We start from the raw sequence: 22,259 nt of genomic DNA, 5'->3' as shown, positions 1-22,259 counted from the left end.
TTTAGCTAACAAACAGTTCTGTGTTTACCCAACAATGGGGGATGCGTCCTTGGTTCCCTGACAGACACAGCCCTGCTCTGACTTGACTGCTGGCATTTTTCTAAATAGCAATAGGTCAACAAGTTCCCAGGCCGGGAATCCAAAGCGGGGCCCCATGTGAATACAGAACTTCACAGTTAGTTTTAATATTCATGTACTCAGTATTTAAACCCTTTTATGTTTGTGCTGCATAAAAGGAAAACAAAGTTTTTGTTGTGGCCGCTTTTGATTTGTCTGTAAGGTGAGTTAAAAGGTTGTACGTTTTATGGATATGAAAATGTATTCTCCAGAGTGATAAATACATATTCCCTTTTTTCAAAACTCTTTCTAAGTCATTAAACATTTTTTAAATGCCTTTCAGAGTTGCAAGTTAGTAGCTCAGGGGATCAAGTTGTTATGCCCCTGTTTGCTCAAGGGCGCTATAACAGCGCCGTGGCACCATTTACACAAATGATCATCTCCTTATGAAATTATCTGCGATCTAGTTCTTCTGAGTAAAGCAATGCTAAGCAGATGGGGACAGATGTAAAGATAATCAGGGAGAAGGCTGGAGAGAGAGAGAGAGAGAGAGAGAGAGAGAGAGAGAGAGAGAGGGATAAAGACAGAGGGAGAGAGAATAATAGAGAGAGCAAGTCAAAAGGCGGAAGGGAAAATGAGAAGCAATATATATATATGAATAGGAGAGAGAATCAGATAGTGAAAGAAAGACAGAGCCATGGAAAGCTGGAGAGCGACAGAGAGGGAGATGAAAAGAGGGAAAAACAATGGGAAGTGTTCATTGAAATGAACAACAATGTGGGAGGGCAGCCCTGTTTCTTGCCCAAACGCATCACCACAGTCCTCTGATCAAGCACTACCACCTCTAACAGATTGTGTCCACCGCGTTCCTAATAGATCCATATCCTCCAACCTGTCCTTCCACTGTCCCCCAGGAAGCTGTTTTATTTGTGGGGTTCAGATTTGATCATTTACATTTAAAGAGCGGATCGTCATGGTGACCGGAGAAGAGGCAGCCATGGACGGTTGCTTTTTCCTTACCAGACTGATTGATGGAGTCTCTGGGACGGGTTGCCGTCTCACTAAAGGAGGCTGTGGACATTGGGATTGTAACACAGAAACTTTCAGCTGCGCAGTCAAACACCCCCGATTATCCTGCCCCCCTAGAATTTAGACTGTAGAAATGGACTAGTCTCTGTGGTGTTGAAATGTAAAACTGTTGAACTCAAAGAGGGTCAGAGGGTGGTGTGTGAGATGTCAACTGGGTTCCACATGGTGATGGTCTGTCGGGGGCTGAACTACACTAACAGGGTAGGGGGTAAGGGGGTTAGGGTTTTGTTTGGCCTTGGCACACAGTTTGATCTGAGGACTTTTGTTGGATCAAAACTGTTGAAATTAAATTTGAACTCCAATCACAGTTCATGGTTCAAAACAAGAAAACTGCAATTTTGCATTTTGTGATGGTATTTCAACAGGGTCATATATCTTTTTTTTTACCTCCACATATTAATCAATACCTATACATATATGAAAATCATATTTGAACCATCAATAATCAATATCATGCCCCATCACATGAATAATGGACTGTGGGGGCAAAATCAATTAGCCAAGCATTTTGCCATTTACTAAGAGATTAGACTCCTACATCCAGATTGTTAAAAGGTTAGTCAACTAAAATAAGTCATACTCGGTCTAAGTCAGCCTAAGAGTACATTAAATAGTTTAGACATGCATGCATGAACAGTCAACCATAAATGCAAGGCAACCCTGGGCATTTGCTGAAAATGTCTTCTTAAAAGTCATTTTCTGCAAGACTTAAAGCCATCCATCATAAATAATTGCAATAAGGCACATTTGTACTTGGGAAAGCAAAAAATACATTGCTGAGAGATGGATGTGCAAAAAAATATTCCGTTGGTATTTTAGCGTTGGGCATTTCAAAGTGAGAGCGTTCCATTTCAATATGCATGGGAAGCGGAATGCAGAGGGGTCGACTGATGCGCGCACGTGTTCTAGGATGCATGCTCCAAACAGGCCGATGTCTCACGGAGGGGAGACCTGGTTCTAACCTATATCCAATACCCCCAACGGGGGCCAACAGGCAGTTAGTAGTCATGGTTACGAGTGCACGGTTAACCACTCGGGACCCCCCCACCCCCAGTGCAATGCGACGCAAGTCTGTTTAGTTCGGTTAGGAGAGATAACCCCGCCCCCCTTACCCTCCATCTCCACACTGATTGGCTCCGAGTCAGGTGACCCCTGTTGCCCTACGAGGGCAGGGCCATCGGGACCTGTGCCTCTTTCGGGGTCACCTGCCTCCTTTGGCAGTGCAGGCCCGCCATTGGTTGTGCTGGCGGTTGCGGGTGTGGTCTTCCCTGTGTTTGTGGCGAAGGTGGGAGGAGGAGGAGGAGGAGGTGAAGGAGGAGGAGGGAGGGAGGGAAGGGAAGGGAGGGTGAGAGGGTGAGTGGTTAGAGATGAGAAATGTGAATAGCCCACAGAATATGTTGGTCCCGTAAAGGTACGGCCTCCCAGAAGAGGAAGCTCAGAGGAAGAGCCCCCCGATAGGACGCCGAGGTCACCCGTATGTTAATCGCTTTATATCAAGACCCCTGGGATAAGCCTCGCCCACTTCCTGTCAATGGACCAGATATGGAAATAGCCATCCTAATCAACGAAGAACTATTCTTTCGGAGCATGCTAATGGCACAGTATTTTCTTGGTATATACACACACATGTATATGGTGGTTATTGTTCATTTCCAAATGCTTAGATATTTTGTTAATTACTGAGTGATATACTGGTGAAACACTAGTATTCAGTAGTAATTATGGGCATTTACCTGATGTACTAAACAGCAAGTCAGAGTGTTGCATCAAAGTACCAACATTAACCTTGCCATGCATATTATGTGTGGCAAAGCAAACCTTGCATGCTGAATACTAACCCTCCACTTACACCAGAAAGTCACTCTAACATGGAGAACACATTTCCCCTAGCTACTTCAGAAAAAAAACAGGGCAATTATTGTCTGTACAAACCAAGCATTTCCAAAGCATTATCTACACCTGAAACGCCACTCACCAGACGTTAACACAGATAGATACTCTTGTTAACAATGCCCTCAACATACTAAAAAAAAGCCCCCTCCAATTCCTTCCATAATCATTAAAAAATAAAAAAGCTGCAGCAAGTTCAGTATATATATTTTTCTAACAAGCAGACACAAAAATAGACTCAGGAGCGCAACGCTGGCCGCCTGTCAGGGCTTCATATGAATAAGCTGCTGGGTGTTAGTTTGCAGGTGGTTATTTGTCATTTAGCCAATCAGAAACCATTTAACCCCAGGGCTCCAGGCTCCGAATCCTAGCTCTGGTCTAGTTGAATAAAACTCTGTGCTCTGTGTGTACAACATACAAACACCACCCAGTTCTCCGGTACAAGACGGGTTCCACATCTACTGTCCTTTGAACTCCTACGCGGTGAAGCCACCCCACTGTCTCTCTGTCTCTCCCTCCTCCAATGGCATCGGAGACCAGCTGAAGCCCCCCTCCTCCTCCGCCCCCTCACTCACGCCTTTTAACAGACAAAACGCTCCCAGCTTGAGTCAAAGTGGACAACAGAAAAAAAACACGTTGACCAAAGACCAAAAGGGAATAAAACAAAACAACTTCGGCTTTTTTTGATCTGCACATTTCAAGGACAAACCCGGAGCTCCCCTGCTGGGCGGGGGGTTGGCTCCGCTGCTCACGTAATCACACGCCACATTTTGGACAACTAGACGGCAAGTCACACGGAGTAGTTGTGGCTTTAATCCTCTGTCAAGTGCCCGTCCTTGAGATCTGGTGTGTGCGTGTGCGTGTGTGTGTGTAGGCACGTAGGCTAGCGATGCTGGCCAGCGCTCCTGAGCTAACAGGCCAGCCATGACGCTAACATACTGCAAAATGTCCGCCCAGCCAGGACCAGTGGGGGGGGGGGGGGGGCTGTTCTCATGAGCCTGTACTCGTTCTAGCCTCCCTGTGCCAGTTGACAGCTTTCGCTTTGAATAAGATGCCCTGTCAGAGCGCCATCTGTGCCAAGCAAATTAAAGCGGCACGCGAGGGAGCGCCGGCGATGGCGTGCTGGACGCTAGCCCGAGGGCTGCGTTATTAGTTCCATTTTTCACAAAATGCTGCGAGTGTGTGCGGCCGGGCGGCACACACTCGCTTACTGTTGAGAGAATTAGAACGGGAGACAAGGCCCGTTTCACAACAGAGAATGGTTTGATTTGGGCGCCGGACCCGTGGCCTTCTCTCCCTTTCTCCCCGTGTCGCTCTGCGTGGGCCCTGATTGGCTGGGGCATTGGGGTAAAGGAGGAACAAAGAGAGAGAGAGAGAGACGTGCCCCTTGGCTGTGGCGCAGGGAACCCTGTGCGTCGACAGCTTTGTTCTGCATATGGGCTGTGTTATTGTGTGGGAAAGCTGATAATTGATCTTCCCTGCGCACAGCGCCGAGGGCTTTTGTGAAACGCTGCTCGAAAAAAACAACAACAACAACGGGGAAAATAAAACACCTCCCCGCCTCTCCCCACTGACAGAACCCCCCCAAAAAAGTTGAAATAAACAAAAAAAACAAAGCAAACACAAAAGGCCCTTCGGTTTGGAGCTTCAAAAGGTGTGTACAAATTACGGCTGACGGGGGGGCGCCCAAAGGGGTTAACCACCAGGGGGCACTCGTCAAAACCTCTTTGCTACCCTCTGGGTCCTCTTCCCTCCAGCAGGCAGACCGACTACAGCGTGCTCACAGATGCATTCTGGGAGGTTAGGTGTGGGGGTAAGCCTCTGGCAGACATACTTCTGTTCTCACACACACACAGTGAGACAGAGATCGAGAGAGAGAGAGAGATCGAGAGAGAGAGAGAGAGCGAGCGAGAGAGAGAGATCGAGAGAGATCGAGAGAGAGAGAGAGCGAGGGCGAGAGAGAGAGAGAGAGAGAGAGAGAGAGAGAGAGAGAGCGCGCAAGAGAGTGAGAGCGAGAGTTAGAGATGGAGAAAGATACAGAGAGAGTGAGAGCGAGCGAGAGAGAGCACTGAATGGATGGATCTAGAGAGCCATAATGGCTGCCATCTCTTGCCGCTGATACTAATCACTGGCCTGGATATGCCGCCATCATTAGCTCCCCAGTGACCCAATTTGTCCGGAGACGAACAGGCCTCGATTTTCAGTCATATAAGTCTTCAAAACTTTCTCTCTCCAGTGAGCCTAAGATGTGTGGTGTTAGTAAGTCACACTATTTGACAGGCGGCAGTTGGACTGGCGTAAATCTCTTGTAGATAAAAAACAGACCGTGAAGTTAGCCCTCCCAAACCCGGGAGGCCCCAGTACCAGATCATTGCCCAGAGCCAAGTACCTACAGAGCAGCTACCAGTATCACCCAGGCAAAGAAAAAGACACATTCTCCATCTCCCGCTAGTCTTCGTCAACAAAACATTATCGCAGACTTTTGGCACAAGACAGTTTCTTCCCCCCATGATGTGTGAGAGAGCCCCCTCCCTGAGCCAGAAGAGCCAGAAGAGGCTGCGCCATGTCCAATGGATGTGGTGTTGGGTGGTGTGTGTATGGGGGGGGTGAAGGGTAAAGGTAATGGGACAATGCCGGGGGTGCTGGATCCAAGGTACGGGGAGTTAGGCAGCACAGCGAGTGTAGCATCCTGCAGCACCCATGGAGAGAAGGATGCCGTTTCCAAACCAGCTGGATACTGGAGAGGAGGGTTACCAGCACCAGGACCGAATGATCAGACACACACACTGAGATACAAGCTCCTGAGAAGATAACCTTAGATTTTGCAGCCCTGATGCAGCTCTTGGGGGGGGGGGGGGGGGGGGGGGGGGTAAATCGAACCGGTGAGCGCACAGACTGCTGGAAGGCTTATCTAACCAGTTGGGGGAGCCCCGCTAGGTTCATAGGCTTGTTCCACCAGCTTTAGCCAGAACAGTTAAGGCTTAGGGTCCTCAGTGCTAACCGGCTAACCGGTCGGTTGTGAGGGGAGCTAGCTTGTTATCGAGGGGATCTACTGACCGTACGCCGAGTCCGCTGCCACCGTGTTCTGCTTGCGTGTCGTCGCCAGGACATCTGCAGGGGGGGGGGAAAGAAAATGGATTAGCAATATGACTTTCAACAGGGCCCCCCTCACATACCCCTGAGTGGTACAGGCCTTATAGATGAGCGGGCAGACACCCCAGACATTCAGAGGGGCAGAGGACCAGGATGCAGAGCCATTTATAAACATACAGGGCCGAGCCGGAGCACAGCAGCACATGCCGGGTGGCGTTCAGGAAGCAAACGGGCTCCCGAGGCCTCGCTTTCCTCCAATTAGTCTCCGTGTGGGGGCCGGGAATAACGAGGCGCCCGCAAAACGCTTTATCATGCCGACACCCACGCCCCAGACGTCTCTCTGCCTTTGAACGGCATCACACTGCACTACGTTATGGACAATGGCGGGGAAAACATCGCTGCCACGATTGGTTAAAGAGATTAACGTTGGGGCTGACTGAGGAGGAGGCGGAGATAAATAGGAAAATAAAAAAGATTGTCTTCTTAGGACGTACCGTGGCAGTTCTCAGGATACTGCGGCTGGCTGTTTTCCACGTCCTGTTCAAATCCGCCCCTAGAGAGAGAGGGAGAGACGTAAACAGAGAGATGTTGTTGGGGAATTTTCCTAAATACATTATGCATTTGACTATTTTATACCAACAGCATGTCATCGAGGTGAGAACACCGATGCTTTGCTGTAAATCGGATGAGGGTGATTACGTCGATTCCCTTGAAATACAACCAAACGCGGAATACAGAACACCTACTCAATTCAGAAATCGTAGACCTGGGGTCAAAAAATCACCAGGTTTGCGACTCAGGGTCTATGATTGCTGACTCGATCTCCATGAACGCTGACGACGGTAGTCTGTCGGCTCAGTGCATTAGACGTAGCCACTGAGTAATGCACGGAGGGGCCATGTGGTGGGCAGGTGAGGGAAAGAGCCAGCAACCCATTAGTTCCAGTGCAGAACCTCCAGCCTGGTGATAAACCTCCCACCACGCAGCAGACGGCCTCCGGCACAATTAAAGAAATGTATTAAGGCCGGGAATAGACCTATCAGGAGCGGGCAGGGGACACATCATGTGTCCGCACACGCATGAACACCCACGCCTTTCACAAGACAAACTCACTTATTGATATCGAACCCCCACCCCGGCACAGAGTGATGATAAAACATACAGACGCCAGAGTGATGAATAGTGTAATCGACACTTTTATAGACATGAACGCATACACCAGGAGAGTCACACATATGTGCCAGACAGATAGAGTGTGTTTGCAGGGTTGTGCGTGTGTGTATGCATGTGTAGTCATGTGTGTGTGTGTGTGTGTGTCTTGTATGTATCTGTAATCTTGGTTGAGCGTGTGACTGTGTGAGTCTGTGTGTGCATCTTTTTGAGTTTAGTCTGTGTGCATGTGTATAGTCATGTTTATGTGTGTGGGTTTGTGTAGTCATCGTCTGTATGTGTTTATGCGAGTATTCGTGGGTGAGGGTTTAGTTATTTGTTTGTGTGTGTTGTAATCTGTATGTTTCTTTGTGTTTGTGTACGTGTGTGTGTTTGTAGTCATCTCTGTGTGTGCGTAGTCGTCTGTGTGCGTGTGTGTGTGTGCATTCATATGTGTTTGTGTGTGTGTGTGTGTGTGGTTTAGAGCAAGGAAGCAGCTAGATTGCCAGCGGAACCAGCTGGGGGGGGGGGGGGGGGTGAGATGCAACTGGATCTGTTAAAGCAGCAGCTGGTGGGTTTAAAGGTGGATGCGCGTGTTTATCTCTGTGTATTTGTGTTTGTTTGTGCACATTTATGCGTACGTGTGTTTGTGTACTAAACAAGACTTCTCATACATTTAATGACACACCATGGCGTGTCGTTCGCACTGCTCCCTAACTACACATGTTACGATATTTCACCATGTATTTCAGCATTTAGAAATTTAATTATCAGAAAAGCCAACACACCATTGCATTGGAAACATGCTCGCTGTAACAGCACTGCACATGTAAGACATTATGATCTTTGGCATTGTTATGATTTCTTCCATTGAATTGCTTATTGTTGCTTTAATTCCCCCAACACTGTGTATAACTGTGTAATTTGGAGATTAATAAAATATGGTTTCGTAAAATAAATGCCTTGTGCATGGTAAATAAAGAGCCACTTTTAATAATAAATGCCTCAAAACCCATTCATATATGCAACATCAGCTGGTCGACACTAGCTAGGAGTGACTTGCTCATGAACACTTTACCAAGACGGAGACTGGGTATAGTGAACCAGCAACCCGTCAAATGCAAGGCATTCCTGTCGGGACCTGTGAAGTGACCAGCTCCACCGCTCCACACAGACGTTCCCAACACAGAGGTTCAGACCCCCACACCCCAGCCTGTCTCTGCCAGGCCTGAGAGGAACGTTTTGGACTTTTCTTCTGGTTCATTGATGTTCAGAGCGGCTGAGCTGCCTGCAAAACATCCCTAACACACAGGACCACAACCGCCCCTGACATCGGCGCAGACATCGCTTTTCGAAACATGTTGGATACTATACCCCATTTGTACACACACAACCAGACACACAGAAACACCGCTGGGAATCCAGTATATACAAGACAGATATATTCACGTTCACGCCATTCGATTAAACATTGTTCTCTTTCAAAAGGAGAAAAACCTACTTGATTACATTCGTATTCAAGAATTTACAAGAACCGAATATGGACACACATAAACAACATACACACACATATACTTTGGGAGTACCAGACAGATGGGCACGCATGTATCTCATTACACCATGTCTACACTTTGTTCACATTTGAAATCACTGGATTCATATGCAAGCATGCACACTTACAGAACATTGAGACACACACACACACACACACACACACACACACACACACACACACACACACACACACACACACAATCCCAACCAGGGCCTGTCAGAGAGAGGGTATGGGAAGCAATATGTCTGTCTGGCTGCTGTGGGTGCTCCGTGCCACTGCAGATCCTCACTGCCGGCCGTCAAACTAACTCACTCTTCCCTGTCTGTCTGAGGCCGGGTCAGTGTGATGTCACCGGGCAGAGGGCAGCAGCAGCCTTCACTTCACTTTAGAGTTATTCATAGATTTTTTCTTTCTTCGCCTTTTCTTTTTTTTCTCTTACAACTCATAGATGTCAAAAAATCTGCCTTGGTCGCGGCGGTCTCCACGGTGATGTACAGCCGGAGAGAGGGGCTTTGAGAATCTGCAGTCGACCAGAGATGAGTGAAGTGGCTTCTGTACAACTCTTTTTAACATCCGAGGGTTTCGTCCTACACAATCCTATTACGCTAACTCTCCCTCTGTCCACTGCTGGCAGCGGGTGGGGGAGCAATCGTTAACCACCGCCGACATGTGCTAGGCAGTCTATAGGAGGGGGAAATGAATGGGCACGGGAGAGGTGAGAAGAAAGAGGGAACTTGTTATACAAACACAAAGAAGAAACAAAGAACCAAAGAAAGAAAGAAGAAAGGGATAGAATGAGAAAGAGGATGGATGTGATGCATTCACAGAGGTGTATTGATTGGCCTTTTGCCTTCTCACATACTCGCACACACACACCCACTACGAGGAACAGGCCTATGGATTCAAGTGCACACATACGCACGCACGCACGCACGCACGCACGCACACACGCACACACACACACACGGAACGTGGTCAAATTGATTCAAATGCGACAAGGCTGCTTCTTTCCATCTTGTTTTCTGGCACAATGGAGAAAAGAACAAGACATTATCGACAATAAACCCACCTCCAGACCCACCACTAATCCACCACCAACCCCCACCTCTAAACCCTGCCCTAAGATCACCACTAATCTACCACTAAACACTACACCACTAAACCTTCGCCAATAACACCACCACTCATCAAACTCGTAGCCACAGAACTAAACACACCACAACCCCATTCAATCACAGAACTTAACCCATCACTTACCCAACTAAGTACCACAAAACTAAACCCATCACTAACCCCACTTACCACAGAAGCAAACCTATCACTAACCCCACTTACCACAGAAGCAAACCCCCCATTCAGACACCGACTTATTAGACATGCATGTGTGCGCTCGCAACTCATGTCCAAAGAAGATGGATGCTGGGTGACTGATCTCTGGTCGGGGGTGGGGGGTTGCGGTGGCACTGTGTTCTCATGGAGATCCCGGGCTCTGTATTCATCATGTAGACACGGCGGCCGGGCCCGGCTCCGGATTGGCTATCGATTCCTCGGAGCGAGGAACACTCCCCTCGTCCGTCAGACGCCGCGACTCAATCAGACCGCCGGTTGGATATGAATTGTTCTCCGAGCGCTTCTGAATAGTAGGCCCATATTACACGGAGCCAAGGTTGATTTTGCCCTTGGATTTTCCATTAGAAACGAACAGTGCGCACGGACGAGGTTTGCTGGGTAATTCTATTAGCTGTCATATTTCCATTAGCAGGAGTGCATGGGTGGACGTGTGTTCAAACGTACTTGATTCCAGGGGTGACGGTGGCGCAGCTGTCTGACCTCAGCCACACACAGTAGGGGTCCCGGGAGGAGAGACAGCTCCTGCAAAACACACACAGGAAGGGCGACAGTCCGTCAGAAAGTCACACGGGGGACGAGCGTTCGTCCAGACAGCCGGTATGAATGTAAGTAACGTTGTCAGACGGTAAGACGGTTAGTCAGACCGACCTGAGTCTCTTCCATGAGACAGACATATACTAAACCAGGCTAAGTGCTGTCAGCAGTGTCTGTGTGTGTGTGTGTGTGTGTGTGTGTGTGTGTGTGTGTGTGTGTGTGTGTGTGTGTGTGTGTGTGTTTAGTGAGCAGATGCTAGCCGGGGGGGGGGGAGAGAGACAATGCTAGCGACCTAACCGTTGAGGGAGATAGGGAGCACTGCGGCGGGCCTTTGCCACGACTGCAGATGGAGAAGCAGGGTGAAGACTAAGCAAAAGGCATGATGAAGCGTCCCGTTTTCTCTCTGTGGGCAGACGGGTACGTCGGATCTTTGGATGAGGAGTGCCTGTGACACACTGCCATACCTCTGCCTGCCGAGTGACGCAGGAAGCATTCACATTAAATCACCCTGGAATCCTGGGGTCAGACGAATAGAGAGTTGTAGAAATTCTCTGAATGGATCCCATAATAACGAAAGGTATCCACAAATATTAAAATACTTCTTAAAATAATTTTTAGCATTAAGCATGAAACTGATTTAAAATGGGACACAAATTTTACATGCTCATTACGATACGAGTATTGAAAAAGAGATTGGATAAATTGTGCATTTCAAATGAACATAATGCAGTTTTACGAGATATGTATAACTTGTCCATCCATCAAACACATGAAGGTATTTTGGCACGGCCTTTTCAGGCCCGTCCATATCATCTTACAGACATAACCTGTCAAACGCTTGGCTCTGGAAACCTTCTAAAGCGGTGTCCTGCAGGGTTCTGGAACCCGGTACTGGCAGACAGAACTACACTGACACATCAGTTGGAGGCTGGCCTTCCCGCTGGCCCACTCGGAGATATGTGCTTTAAACACTAGGAAAAAACAACTGCTTTTGCTTTTTTTGTGTGCGTATGTGTGTGTGCGGGTTGGGGGTGTGAGAGAGGGGTTCCAAAAGCCCTGGGCCGTAACTCGCCGTTGTCACATCTGCAACATGCTGGGCATAGCATGGCGCCAAAAATTATGGGATATCAAATAACCCATTTCTAGTTCATTAAGTGAGAGGATGGCTTGAGGATTGCAGACAGCCCCGGGATAAGGCAGACACCCAGACAGACAGCCAAGGAGCACTGAGGATAACCAGAGTAGATAAGACAGGATTTCATGGTGTTGTCATGGTGAAAGTAGCCGGATAGCATCGCCAAGGAGACCTAAGGATAGGAGTCATATAGAAGTAGCTCAACTGTCAACAGAGTGAGAAAAGATAGATATCAAAATACAATTCCGTATTCCGAGAGGGTATGAAATCCCTTGTTGATGAGGGGCGCCGGGCTTAAGAAATATCTTCTTTCGGCGCCTGAATGCATTCATCAAAATTCTCACTTCCCACGGAGTCGTGCAAAACACTGCGCTTTCTGAAACATTATATCGATAGCGGTGCCTCAAGTAGAAAAAATATAATTAAAAAAAATAAGCTTTCGCTCTCGAAGCTACAGCTGAGGTCCCCCAAATCGTGGCCCCGGGGCCAAACTGGCACAGGGAAAACTTTCATCTGGCACAGAACCCTCTTCAATATCAAAGATGGTACTTTTGGTTCCTTTCACGAAAACAGATGTATGTATGAAAATAGAGACGGTACAATCGATGAATAAGCAGAATAAGCAGCCCCCTTTTAGCACATAGCCCGCTGTTTGAAATTGCCAGTGTGTAGGCAGCCTCATGCCATTTACTCTGATGATGGCACTGCCGCGTTTAGCTAGCGACCATTAAGACACAGCATTAGCTGCTCGGGGTTGTAGCTCATTGTACTCTGCACTGAATAATTGGCCCCTTGTATTTTTCTTAGCTGGTCCACAAAATCTAACAGCCTCTCGTTGTCATCTCAAAGTCTGTTTTGCTAAAAGCAAAAGCCTGTTCTCAGTGTGTGCCCTATGTTGGAAAACAGAACACCCTACCCTAAAAAGTGCCACTTTTAAAGTCTCACCTTCTACCAGGAACACTGAGGTTCTCTTGTGGCTGTCCACAAACGTCCCACGCCGGTGCAATTTCATGTCTGTGTCTTGTTACAATGACCAATAAATTAAAAGGGAGTTTAACTAACGCTGGGTTTTCTGACTAGTACTCTCTTCTCGTGCCAAGTCAACTCTTCATTACTGTTCTATTTATAGATCTTACACTATCAGAATAAGGCACGGGCAAAGAAACAGTCAATGTAAATGAGAAAACCAACGTATGTAACACACATGACTAACATAATGTAAATGGGCAGTGTATCAGAGAGTGGCATTTAGCGGTGAGGTTGAACTGAATACCGTCAAACTGAAACCGCGAAACCGTCTTTTAGGATTTAGTATTTTGAATCCAATAGACATAATATCACCCCAAACATGAAACTGCTTCATTTCATGAAACTATCTAATTTCAAATCGATTTTCCTCACAAAGAAGACAGTTGGACTGGAACAATGTTTTGGGTCAATATTTCTCTGCTCATTTTGTAATAAAACTGAGGTTTTTGAGTAATGGGTCAATCTGGCAGCCACGAGTTTGATTCAGCGTGTCAAGAGATGTAAGAGGCCCTACGTCTGTCCTGCAGTAGTCTGTAGTCTGGTGTCAGGGAACAGGAGGGGATACGATGAGGTCTGCTGGGAGAAGCATGCCAGAGGGGAGAGAGAGGGAGGGGAGAGGGGGGGGTTGTCTGAGATGAATCACAGACTTGCTGACCCCCGGGGCTACAGTAAGGTCCTCTGAAAGGAGCGCGCTAGGGTAGGGAGAGCGAGCTTGAGGTAGAACAGAGACGCAGAGAGAGAGCGAGAGAGAGAGAGAGAGAGAGAGAGAGAGAGATGGTGAGAGACAGAGCGAGATAGAGGGAGAGAGAGCGATAAAGAGAGGGAGAGAGAGCGATAAAGAGAGCGAGAGAGAGGAATGAAGGAATGGAGGAGTGATTGGAGAGGTGGACAAGGTGGATCTCTCTTTGGACTGTGAAGGACTGAGGGGCAGAAGAGAGGAAATACACTGGGTGTCACCTGATCCTCCCCCAACCTCCTCCCGAACGAGGACCACTTCAACCCCGATGAGGGCCCCTAATCCGCGGCTGAGTTGGGCCCCAGCCCTGACTTTACCCACACGTGATAAAATATTGTTAATATGATAAAGTATTATGGGTTGTTTTCTCATAACCCTAACTCTGTCTTACATTTCACCCCAGCTCCCTCTGGCTCCCTCTCCCCAACTCTCTCCTTTGCTCGCTCGACAACTTGAGAAAACAAGAGCGCCACCAGCGCTGGCTCTCAGCCAATCAGCTGTTTCCAATTTACATGTAAAAGTCTGTCGAGTGGTTCTGGAGGCCCTGACAATGGGGGCTTAGCATGCGATGGGGGCGTATAGATTCCCCTGTGAGATGGATGATTAATCCGTTCCCTTCGTTGAGATTGGGTTCAGGGAAGGGGGGGGGGGGGGGGGGGCTTTTGGTGATGAGAGTTTGACCGAAAAAGGGGTGAGCGGGGTGAACATTCCTCAATGCACCCAAAATAGAACATGACGCCAGCGAGCGAGTCCATTAGCTATCGCTTAAAACCGTACCGAGGCTGGGGAGACAAAGCGCTTTGCTCTCTGCTACAGATGGTAACCTCATTTGCTGTCCACGGTTTCATTTGAATTTCATTGTTTTTAGATTTATCATGGACGATTATAACATGGAAACTTCTAATAATCGAGGGGAGCCATGAAAAAAAAAAATCAACCTTACCTCCAAAAAGTACTAACGAATTCGAAAAGTACCGTCATCAGTGCCTACCAGAACCAACTGTCAAATGTGATATATATATCAAAGAATACTTCAATAGCCTGATTAACTTAAATATCCTGAAAAACAAGGAGTGATTCTAAAACCCCAAATTCTAGGATATTCATTGGTAAAAAAAAACACATTTTCTTTCACATTCCATCTATCCACCTAGCCATTCTGTTTCTTAGCGCAAAACATAGTGGCCAAGAGCAACAACAACAAGAAACCAGAGGATTTCAGGACACAGAGCGAGCCGCCTCTACCACACACCAGGTATTCGTATGCGTGGTAGAGGCTGCTCAGCCTGTGGAATCCTCCTCAGTGGTGTTAGTGATAATACTCACGTCTTGCAGGCACTGTATTCTGAGCAGCGGCTGAGCGGCACGCGGATGACACAGCTGGAGAACGCCACAAACATGGCGTGGTTATCCCGGTCCAACTCCAGGCCCAGTACCCTCCGGTCCTCTCCACGCACGTTACACCTGGCGACAGACCACCACACACATGTCACACCTAGCGACCCGTTACACCTTGCAACAAGTTTCACACAGCAAAAAAACACATGCTACACCTAATAGCACGTTACACCTAGCCAAGCGTTACACTGATGACCAAACAACACACGCCTTACACCCAGCCAAGCGTAACATCTAGCCAAGCGATACGCCTAGCAATATGTTCTAGCAACTAAATACATGTTAAATACATCTAGTAATACAATACATGTCCGACCTGGCAACAAGGTACACCTAGCGGCAACACACTAAACATGTTACACCCAGCCAAACGTTACACCAAGCGACACCTCACAAGTTAAACCTAGCAAAACAATGACACCTAGCAACACAGCACACGTTATACCTTAAAACATGTTATGTTTAGCAATACATTACACCAGGGGTTAAATTACAAAAAATATAAAAAACACGTAGTATATTCTCAGTAATTATTTTGTGGGCCATAGATCAACTCGTGGTGGGCCGGGTCTGGCCCGCGGGTCGCCTATTGGGGACCATTGCATTACACAATGCAACATGATACCTGAGCAACACCAAGCACATAGTGCCACACGCTACAGCCAGCAGCGTAAACCTTCACACGCGGCCATGGTTCAGGCTGAGGGCGGTTCTGTTTCATCTGCTCGGTTGAGTTACATCATATTAAACTGGATCAACAGCAACTGGCTATCAGAGTGGGAGGACAATATGTTAAGCAGACGGTTCTGCCTGAACCGAGGTGGATGAGTTCACCGAGATAAGACTTAACAGGCTGTGGTCGAGAAAACAAAACGACAGTGAGGCAAGGGCCCTCTAGCGGGACGGGGCCTGGCGGGGTGACAACGCAGCACACCGGCCAGGAGTGTGTGTGTGTGTGTGTAGGTGTGTGTGTGTGTGTGTAGGTGTGTGTGTGTGTGTGTGTGTGTGTGTGTGTGTGTGTGTGTGTGTGTATATGTCAGTGAGTGAGTGAGTGAGTGCGGGTAAGTATGTGTAAATGTATGTGTATTTGTGTGGTTTCATATCTCTGTCCATGCGTCTCTGTGTACACATAGCTGTGTGGGCATTGAGGCAACACCAGAGAATGGGTTCCAACACGGATTCCCAACACCGGCAAAGGAACCACAACCGACCAAAACCGGCCATTGCCTAGAAACAAGGAACTCTAAGAGAGAACAAATCGTGAGCGAAAGTGCATTGAAAATGTCCTCACGGCGTCGCCACCAGCATTGTGTCCACCTGCCCTTATAAGCCCTCCACAGGGCAACGTCTGAACACAATCAACGTACCAAGAACTACATCCTCATATCTGAGGGAAAGTGGCGAGTCGTCACTCACACTTGCTAGTTTTTGAGCGTGGAAGGAGTTGCGACACGTGCAGTGGTGCACCTCCCATCGGTGCTTAACAGAGTGTCCCCCCCCACCGCATGCAAACGCCGACCCCTGGATGAACGCGGCGCTGGATTGGCCCCGGTTACCTCTCTGGGTTGTAGACGTCGATGTCCTCCAGCAGGGCGGTGCTGAAGGAGGCGTTGGAGCCCTGGGTGCTGGCCAGGATCTTCAGCAGCCGCCCGTTCTCCGAACCCAGGAACACCACCGTGTGGTTCTTGTAGGGCCCGGCCGAGGTGTCCACCGTGATCTGGGTCAGCTTGAACCTGGGGAGAGAGAGAGAGAGAGAGAGAGAGAGAGAGAGAAAGAGACAGAGAGAGAGAGCGAGAGAGAGAGAGAGAGAGAGAGAGAGAGAGAGAGAGAAGGGGGGTTGGGTTACACAGAGCTTAGCGGCGGTACATCTGGAAAAGTCTGTGTAAAAACGGGGTCTATGAAGAAGCAGTGCAAATCAAGATCTTTACAGACACACCAGAGCTTTTAAATCCTGATATATTTGATCCAGTATGAAGAAAAGCAAACAGTGTTTGTTGTGAACTCTCTCCATGCCTCCAGCCATCAATCATCCCTCTCATCCTTAAAACACCCATTGCTTGATCACCCAGCCTCCAAAGAGCCTCATCCATCCATGCATTCCTTCATCCATCCGTCTATCAATTCACCCGAAGCCAACCCCCCCCCCCCCCCCCCCCCACCTTCCCCTCTGCACTTCCATAAATCTCTGCAGTCAAGAGAGGTTTCCGAGTTCACAGCGATCCTTCTGCTTCTCATTTGGTGTCGGTGACAGCCAAGCAAGTAGTGTGACCGATCTGAGAAAGATTTCCCTCCACCACTGCATTAAAGGGATCCAAACACGGCCCCCAGAGCCCTCCACTTGTTCTTTGCACCAAAGCACAGGTAGACTTTTTTTATTTTCTATTCACAATGCTGAGAAGTTTCCAGTTTTATTCACTCTATAGTGACTTCACCTTGTACATACCTAAATATATATATATTATTTTTATATCCCCTATTATATTATGCAGCATATTTCTCTCTGCCTGTGCCCCGTGCTTTCTATCTACTCTGACAGCTGAGGTTTCCCCTCTGGGATCAATAAGGGAGCAGCGTCTTATCTATCTATCCACCCCACCCCGTATCAGCTCCTCCACAACCACCACCACCACCACCAGCACCACCAGCACCACCAGCACCACCACCACCACCACCACCAGCACCACCACCAGCAGCAGCAGCAGCCCAGCTGGCTCTTTACCCACAATAACTACACAGCCACGCTACGGCGCGCCCGCTTGTCACCGCGGCGTGATGCGCCACTCCTGGTTGGATCTCGTTTATTTTGCACCTCTCCGAGGAGCGGGGAAGCCAGATGTGTTGTCTCGGCACCAGATGTGAGCTGACACACATGCGCACTCTCGCACATGCGCACACACATATACATAGACATACACGTACACACACTCAACATGCACTTCCACAACTGGGATGACAGTGTGGCGTGACTTTAGCTTGGGCGGGCGGGGGCTGGGGGGGAGTGAGTGAGTGATTGAGCGAGTGACAGAGAGAAAGAGAATGTGTGTGTCTGTGTGTGGTGTTGGACTCAGGTGTGTAAACACGTTTGTGAGGTTATTTTTGTTTTTTTTGGGGGGATACGCATGTGTGTATGATTCTTGTGTGTAAGTCATCTATGCAGATGTTGATGCTGGGTGCATGTAGTGCACAGGGAACTGCTTTCTGTGTGTGCGTGCTTGTGTGCGAGCGTGTGTGTGCATGTTTGCATGGGTGTGTGTATATGTGTCTGTGCGCCATCTGCATTTGTGCGTGTGTGTGTGTGTCAACACCTATCTTATCTGCCACTAGCTGTTTTTCAAAAGACACACACATCCACTGTGTGTGTGTGTGTGTGTGTGTGTGTTTGTACAGAGTTTGAGAGAACCTCCTGTGGATTGACTGAGAGCCGGTGGGAGAGCTCTTTGATGTGGGCAGCAATCGAACCCGTTCTCCCGTGCAGAATAAATCTAATTGGTTTTAATGAGGGACAGGGCGCTGTTCTTCCATCTGAGTTCACTCGTCGATATCCGCCGCACTGCATGCTGGGAAGGAACACGCTACGGGGGCAGCTTCGTGTGGCTGGCCGATAATGGAACAGAAGTGCACAAATACGGCAACAAGCAGCCACGAGGGAAACAATTAATGTGTTTTTGCACTTGAAGGATACATAATTGCATTGCCGCTCTCGATGAGGTCAAGCACGCAGCGCCCCGCCAGCCCACCGCTGGCCTTGATTAGGTTTTGATTAATCGGCGACCTTTCCAGCCAAGCCAAAATTGAGGAGCGGAAGCAAAAGCCACGGCTGTGTGTCTGCACGACAGGTACAAGCAGTCCTCACTTTGCCTCACTTTGTCTCAGGGAGCGTCTGGTCACCGTGTTGCTCTCAAATGTATGTTATGTCTGTGCAAAGTCTATCCACCGACGACACGAGGGTTAGTGGAAGTGTCCACCCAAGGTTTAGGCTGTAAAGATCCAGGTCTAGTCTACCGGTTGGTACGATACACAATGGCGGAGGCAACAGGGGAGTTGATCGATACTTCATGAAGTTGGACACTCCCACCTGTGATGTCCCCAGTTGGTAGAGTTTTTAAATGGCTTGGAATCACTGGGGTAAAACATCAGCTCTTTAATTGGGAACTGTAACCGGAAACCTAGGAAGCAGTGCCACTCCTGGTTAAACACTGGCGTGCACCCTGTGTTTTTTTCGGTTAAGAAAAAAACCTGTAATAGGGTCCCTTTAAGTCTCCGTCCGTACCTGCTGGTGGTGCGCGTGAAGTAGGGCTGGTCGTTGACCGAGGGCACGGCCTCGTCCATCAGCGGGTAGGACTTGATGAAGGTCAGCGTCTCGTCCGGGAAGGTGGTGGACGACTTGTAGGTGGAGGCGGAGCCGTCGGCCGCACAGCAGCCCGGCCTGCGGGCGCGTGGCAGAGGAAGAGACAGTGATGGATATACATAAGCAAATAGGAAAGGCGCCTGAGACATCTGGGTGAGCTTTAGTTCAGAAGCAGAGCGGGGAGGCTGAGGACAGATGTTTTGTGCTCCGTCTTTCTGAAAAACACGACAAGTAAAACGACAGCAGCAGCCGTGCCGCAGATGTGGATTCCATTGTGAGCGACAGATGAACATGTTCTTGGAAACACGTCTCAGTGGAGTCGTTTAGAAAGGCCTCGCGTTACCTTGGTTTGGGGACCTGCTCCTCGGGCACGGGGGTCCAGGCCGACTCGCTGTTGCGCTGCTCTTTGAATTTGCCGTTGAAAGCCTTTTCAATGTCGTCCATGTAGAAGGCACACACCGCTGAGCCTGTGATGCTGGGACCACGCAGAGACACACCATTAACAATTAAAGGAAGTATAAATGCCCCCTTGAATGATCTAGAGAACCATTAACCACGACTAATGCTACCACTACTGTTTTGCAGGCATTTTTTTAAAAAGCAATGATTTGTAGGAGCAAAGGCCGCTTGCTCAAGGTCAGCAGACATTGGGGACTTTTCAAGACCAATGGTTTGACACCACAGCCCTGGCCCTAACCCAATCTACCACTACTACTACTGTTTGTATGTATGTATGTATATCAGTGGCGGCTGGTGGTTTTTAAAGTGAGGGAGGAAGGATTGCGCGCTTGGTTGCCATTGGCCTGCTTGCCCTGTTGGTGTATGGTGGCATAAGAATGTGAGACTCAAGTTGTTTCAGGGTTTTTTGGTGAACTACCAAATAGTAGGGAGGGATAGTTATGTGAATAAAATAGATACAAAGCCACGAGTGGCATCACTGTAATTTGAAAGCTGGTGGGCAGCATGTCTTTGAAATGGACTACAAGGGCAAAAGGAAAGGATACAAAGCCCATTACTCAAATCAGGCCTACTCTTGATTTGTAAAAGTAAATAAAAAAATCTGGGCTTATCATTGGGCCTATTTTTACCCTAAATGACTGAGGTTATTGGTTGTTATTTAGCTATTAATTATTTAGTTTATTTTCAGTTACAATTGTTTTAAGAAAAGAGTCAAGTCCAGAAGTGATGCCATTTAAAAAGCATCATGCTCTGAATCATTCACCCTTACAACACCCTTGCCACAATATCAAACAGAACGGTCAGAGTAACAAACTAGTAAAAGAACAAGAACATTATTTCAAACAACCTGATCTATAGGCATGGTGTCTAGCAAGGAAAGTCGGCAGCATCAACGTGATCTTGACACTTGTCGTGGCGTTTGGTTGCCCTATCAAGATTTTTCACATCAGTGAAACCATGAACAGCCCACGTTGGAGATTGCCATTATTCATTAGCAAACAGGGCCAGCAATACAGTCGATTGCTAGTAGTGCTACCAGTAAGCCATGAGTACCTAGCAAACCATGTAGCACTCACAACACTGACGTCGCCATTACTTTTGGTGATCTCGATTTTGGGAAGTGGTCTACCTTTTTCTTTGGTCGCTAACTTAGCGCTGTAACTCAATGAATGGATTGCTTTGTGTAATAAAACATCAACAATGTCCTCTGTTTCAAATGTTTCCATTGTACACTTTATTTGCAAATCCTAGAATCTTGCTATCGTTCAGATGATTTCACTTGCTTTGCGTCTCTTAGACTGTGCGGCAATGCAGTGCGGGTTTGTTATCGACAGCGTTGCCAGATTGGGCAGATTTCCCACCCAATGATAATTTTTCCAGCCTAACGTGGTTAAAAGTAACCCAATTGGGTAGGAAATCTGCCCAATCTGGCAACACCGCTCACCAGCCAGGGATCCTGCTTCTTGGTTCATAGTGCAGCGCAAATAGATTTTTGCACAAATCAGACTCCTTAAGGTCACACCCACTCAGAGGAGGACTTTCCTCCTCTCTCCCATTGAAACCCATGTTATTCACCGGCCGCCAGTACTTTCGGGGAAATTAATGGGAGTCAATGGAGGCTGAGGGAGGAACGACCTCCCTGAAGTAATTGTCAATAGGCGATAGGGGGTGCTTATGTCTTTATCCAGGGAAACAAACATTACATATTGAAAGGCATTAAAGTAGTCATATTTAAGGGCATTAATTCAATCTACATTTTTTATTCTCAAAAATGTTAAGGAGGATCTTCCTCCCTCTCCTCAATGGAGGAGCCTCCACTGATGTATATATGTATGCATGCATGTATGTATGTATGTATGTATGTATGTATGTATGTATGTATGTATGTATGTATGTATGTATGTATGTATGTATGTATGTATGTATGTATGTATGTATGTATGTATGTATGTATGTATGTATGTATGTATGTATGTATGTATGCATGCATGCATGAATAAACAAATCCCTAGCAACTTGTACAGATTTGTATTGCGATAAAGTATTGTATCTTGAATGTATGTATGTATAGACGTATATATGTATGTATATATGTATACATGTGTTTATGCACATATGTATGTGTGTATGTATGTATGTGTGCGTGTGTATGTGTGTGGTGGGCGCGCGGGGGGGGGGGGGGGGGGGGTAGCACCAACTAACCTGTTGGCCTGGGTGGTGAAGACCCCCAGCACGGCGGGCCGGTGGTTGATCTGCAGCACGTTGGTGAGAGACTGCAGCACGTCGAAGTAGAAGAAGGAGTCCCCCGGCACGGAGCAGTTCAGCCGCGCCTTCAGGAAGGAGGTCCAGTAGCGCTCTAGCACCCGCGGGGACCCGCCGTTGTCGTTCTTGCAGACCCGGGCGACGCGTGAGAACACCACCTGGTGGGGGGAGACAA

At 48.0% G+C, this 22,259-nt stretch overlaps 1 protein-coding gene across 2 annotated transcripts in view; it reads right to left on the bottom strand.

Moving 5' to 3' along the window:
* sema6cb (semaphorin 6Cb) overlaps positions 1-22,259 on the bottom strand; it is a 120,338-nt gene that overhangs the window by 10,592 nt on the left and 87,487 nt on the right. The window contains exons 12-20 of one of the 2 annotated variants that reach the window (XM_079758328.1): positions 22,025-22,242; positions 19,707-19,838; positions 19,286-19,441; positions 16,572-16,748; positions 14,944-15,081; positions 10,628-10,705; positions 6,624-6,682; positions 6,094-6,147; positions 2,259-2,414 (exon numbers count right to left, since the gene is read on the bottom strand). In XM_079758328.1, the coding sequence (XP_079614454.1) occupies positions 2,259-2,414; positions 6,094-6,147; positions 6,624-6,682; positions 10,628-10,705; positions 14,944-15,081; positions 16,572-16,748; positions 19,286-19,441; positions 19,707-19,838; positions 22,025-22,242 (1,168 nt within the window). The remainder of the gene's footprint in view (positions 1-2,258; positions 2,415-6,093; positions 6,148-6,623; positions 6,683-10,627; positions 10,706-14,943; positions 15,082-16,571; positions 16,749-19,285; positions 19,442-19,706; positions 19,839-22,024; positions 22,243-22,259) is intronic. The other variant, XM_079758329.1, reaches the window with a different exon arrangement.

This window comes from Pollachius pollachius (genome assembly GCF_949987615.1).
Source record: "Pollachius pollachius genome assembly, chromosome: 1".
Classification (NCBI taxonomy): Eukaryota; Metazoa; Chordata; class Actinopteri; order Gadiformes; family Gadidae; genus Pollachius; species Pollachius pollachius.
The sequence above is the reverse complement of the archived record's forward strand: the minus strand, read 5'-3'. Positions and strand labels throughout refer to the sequence as shown.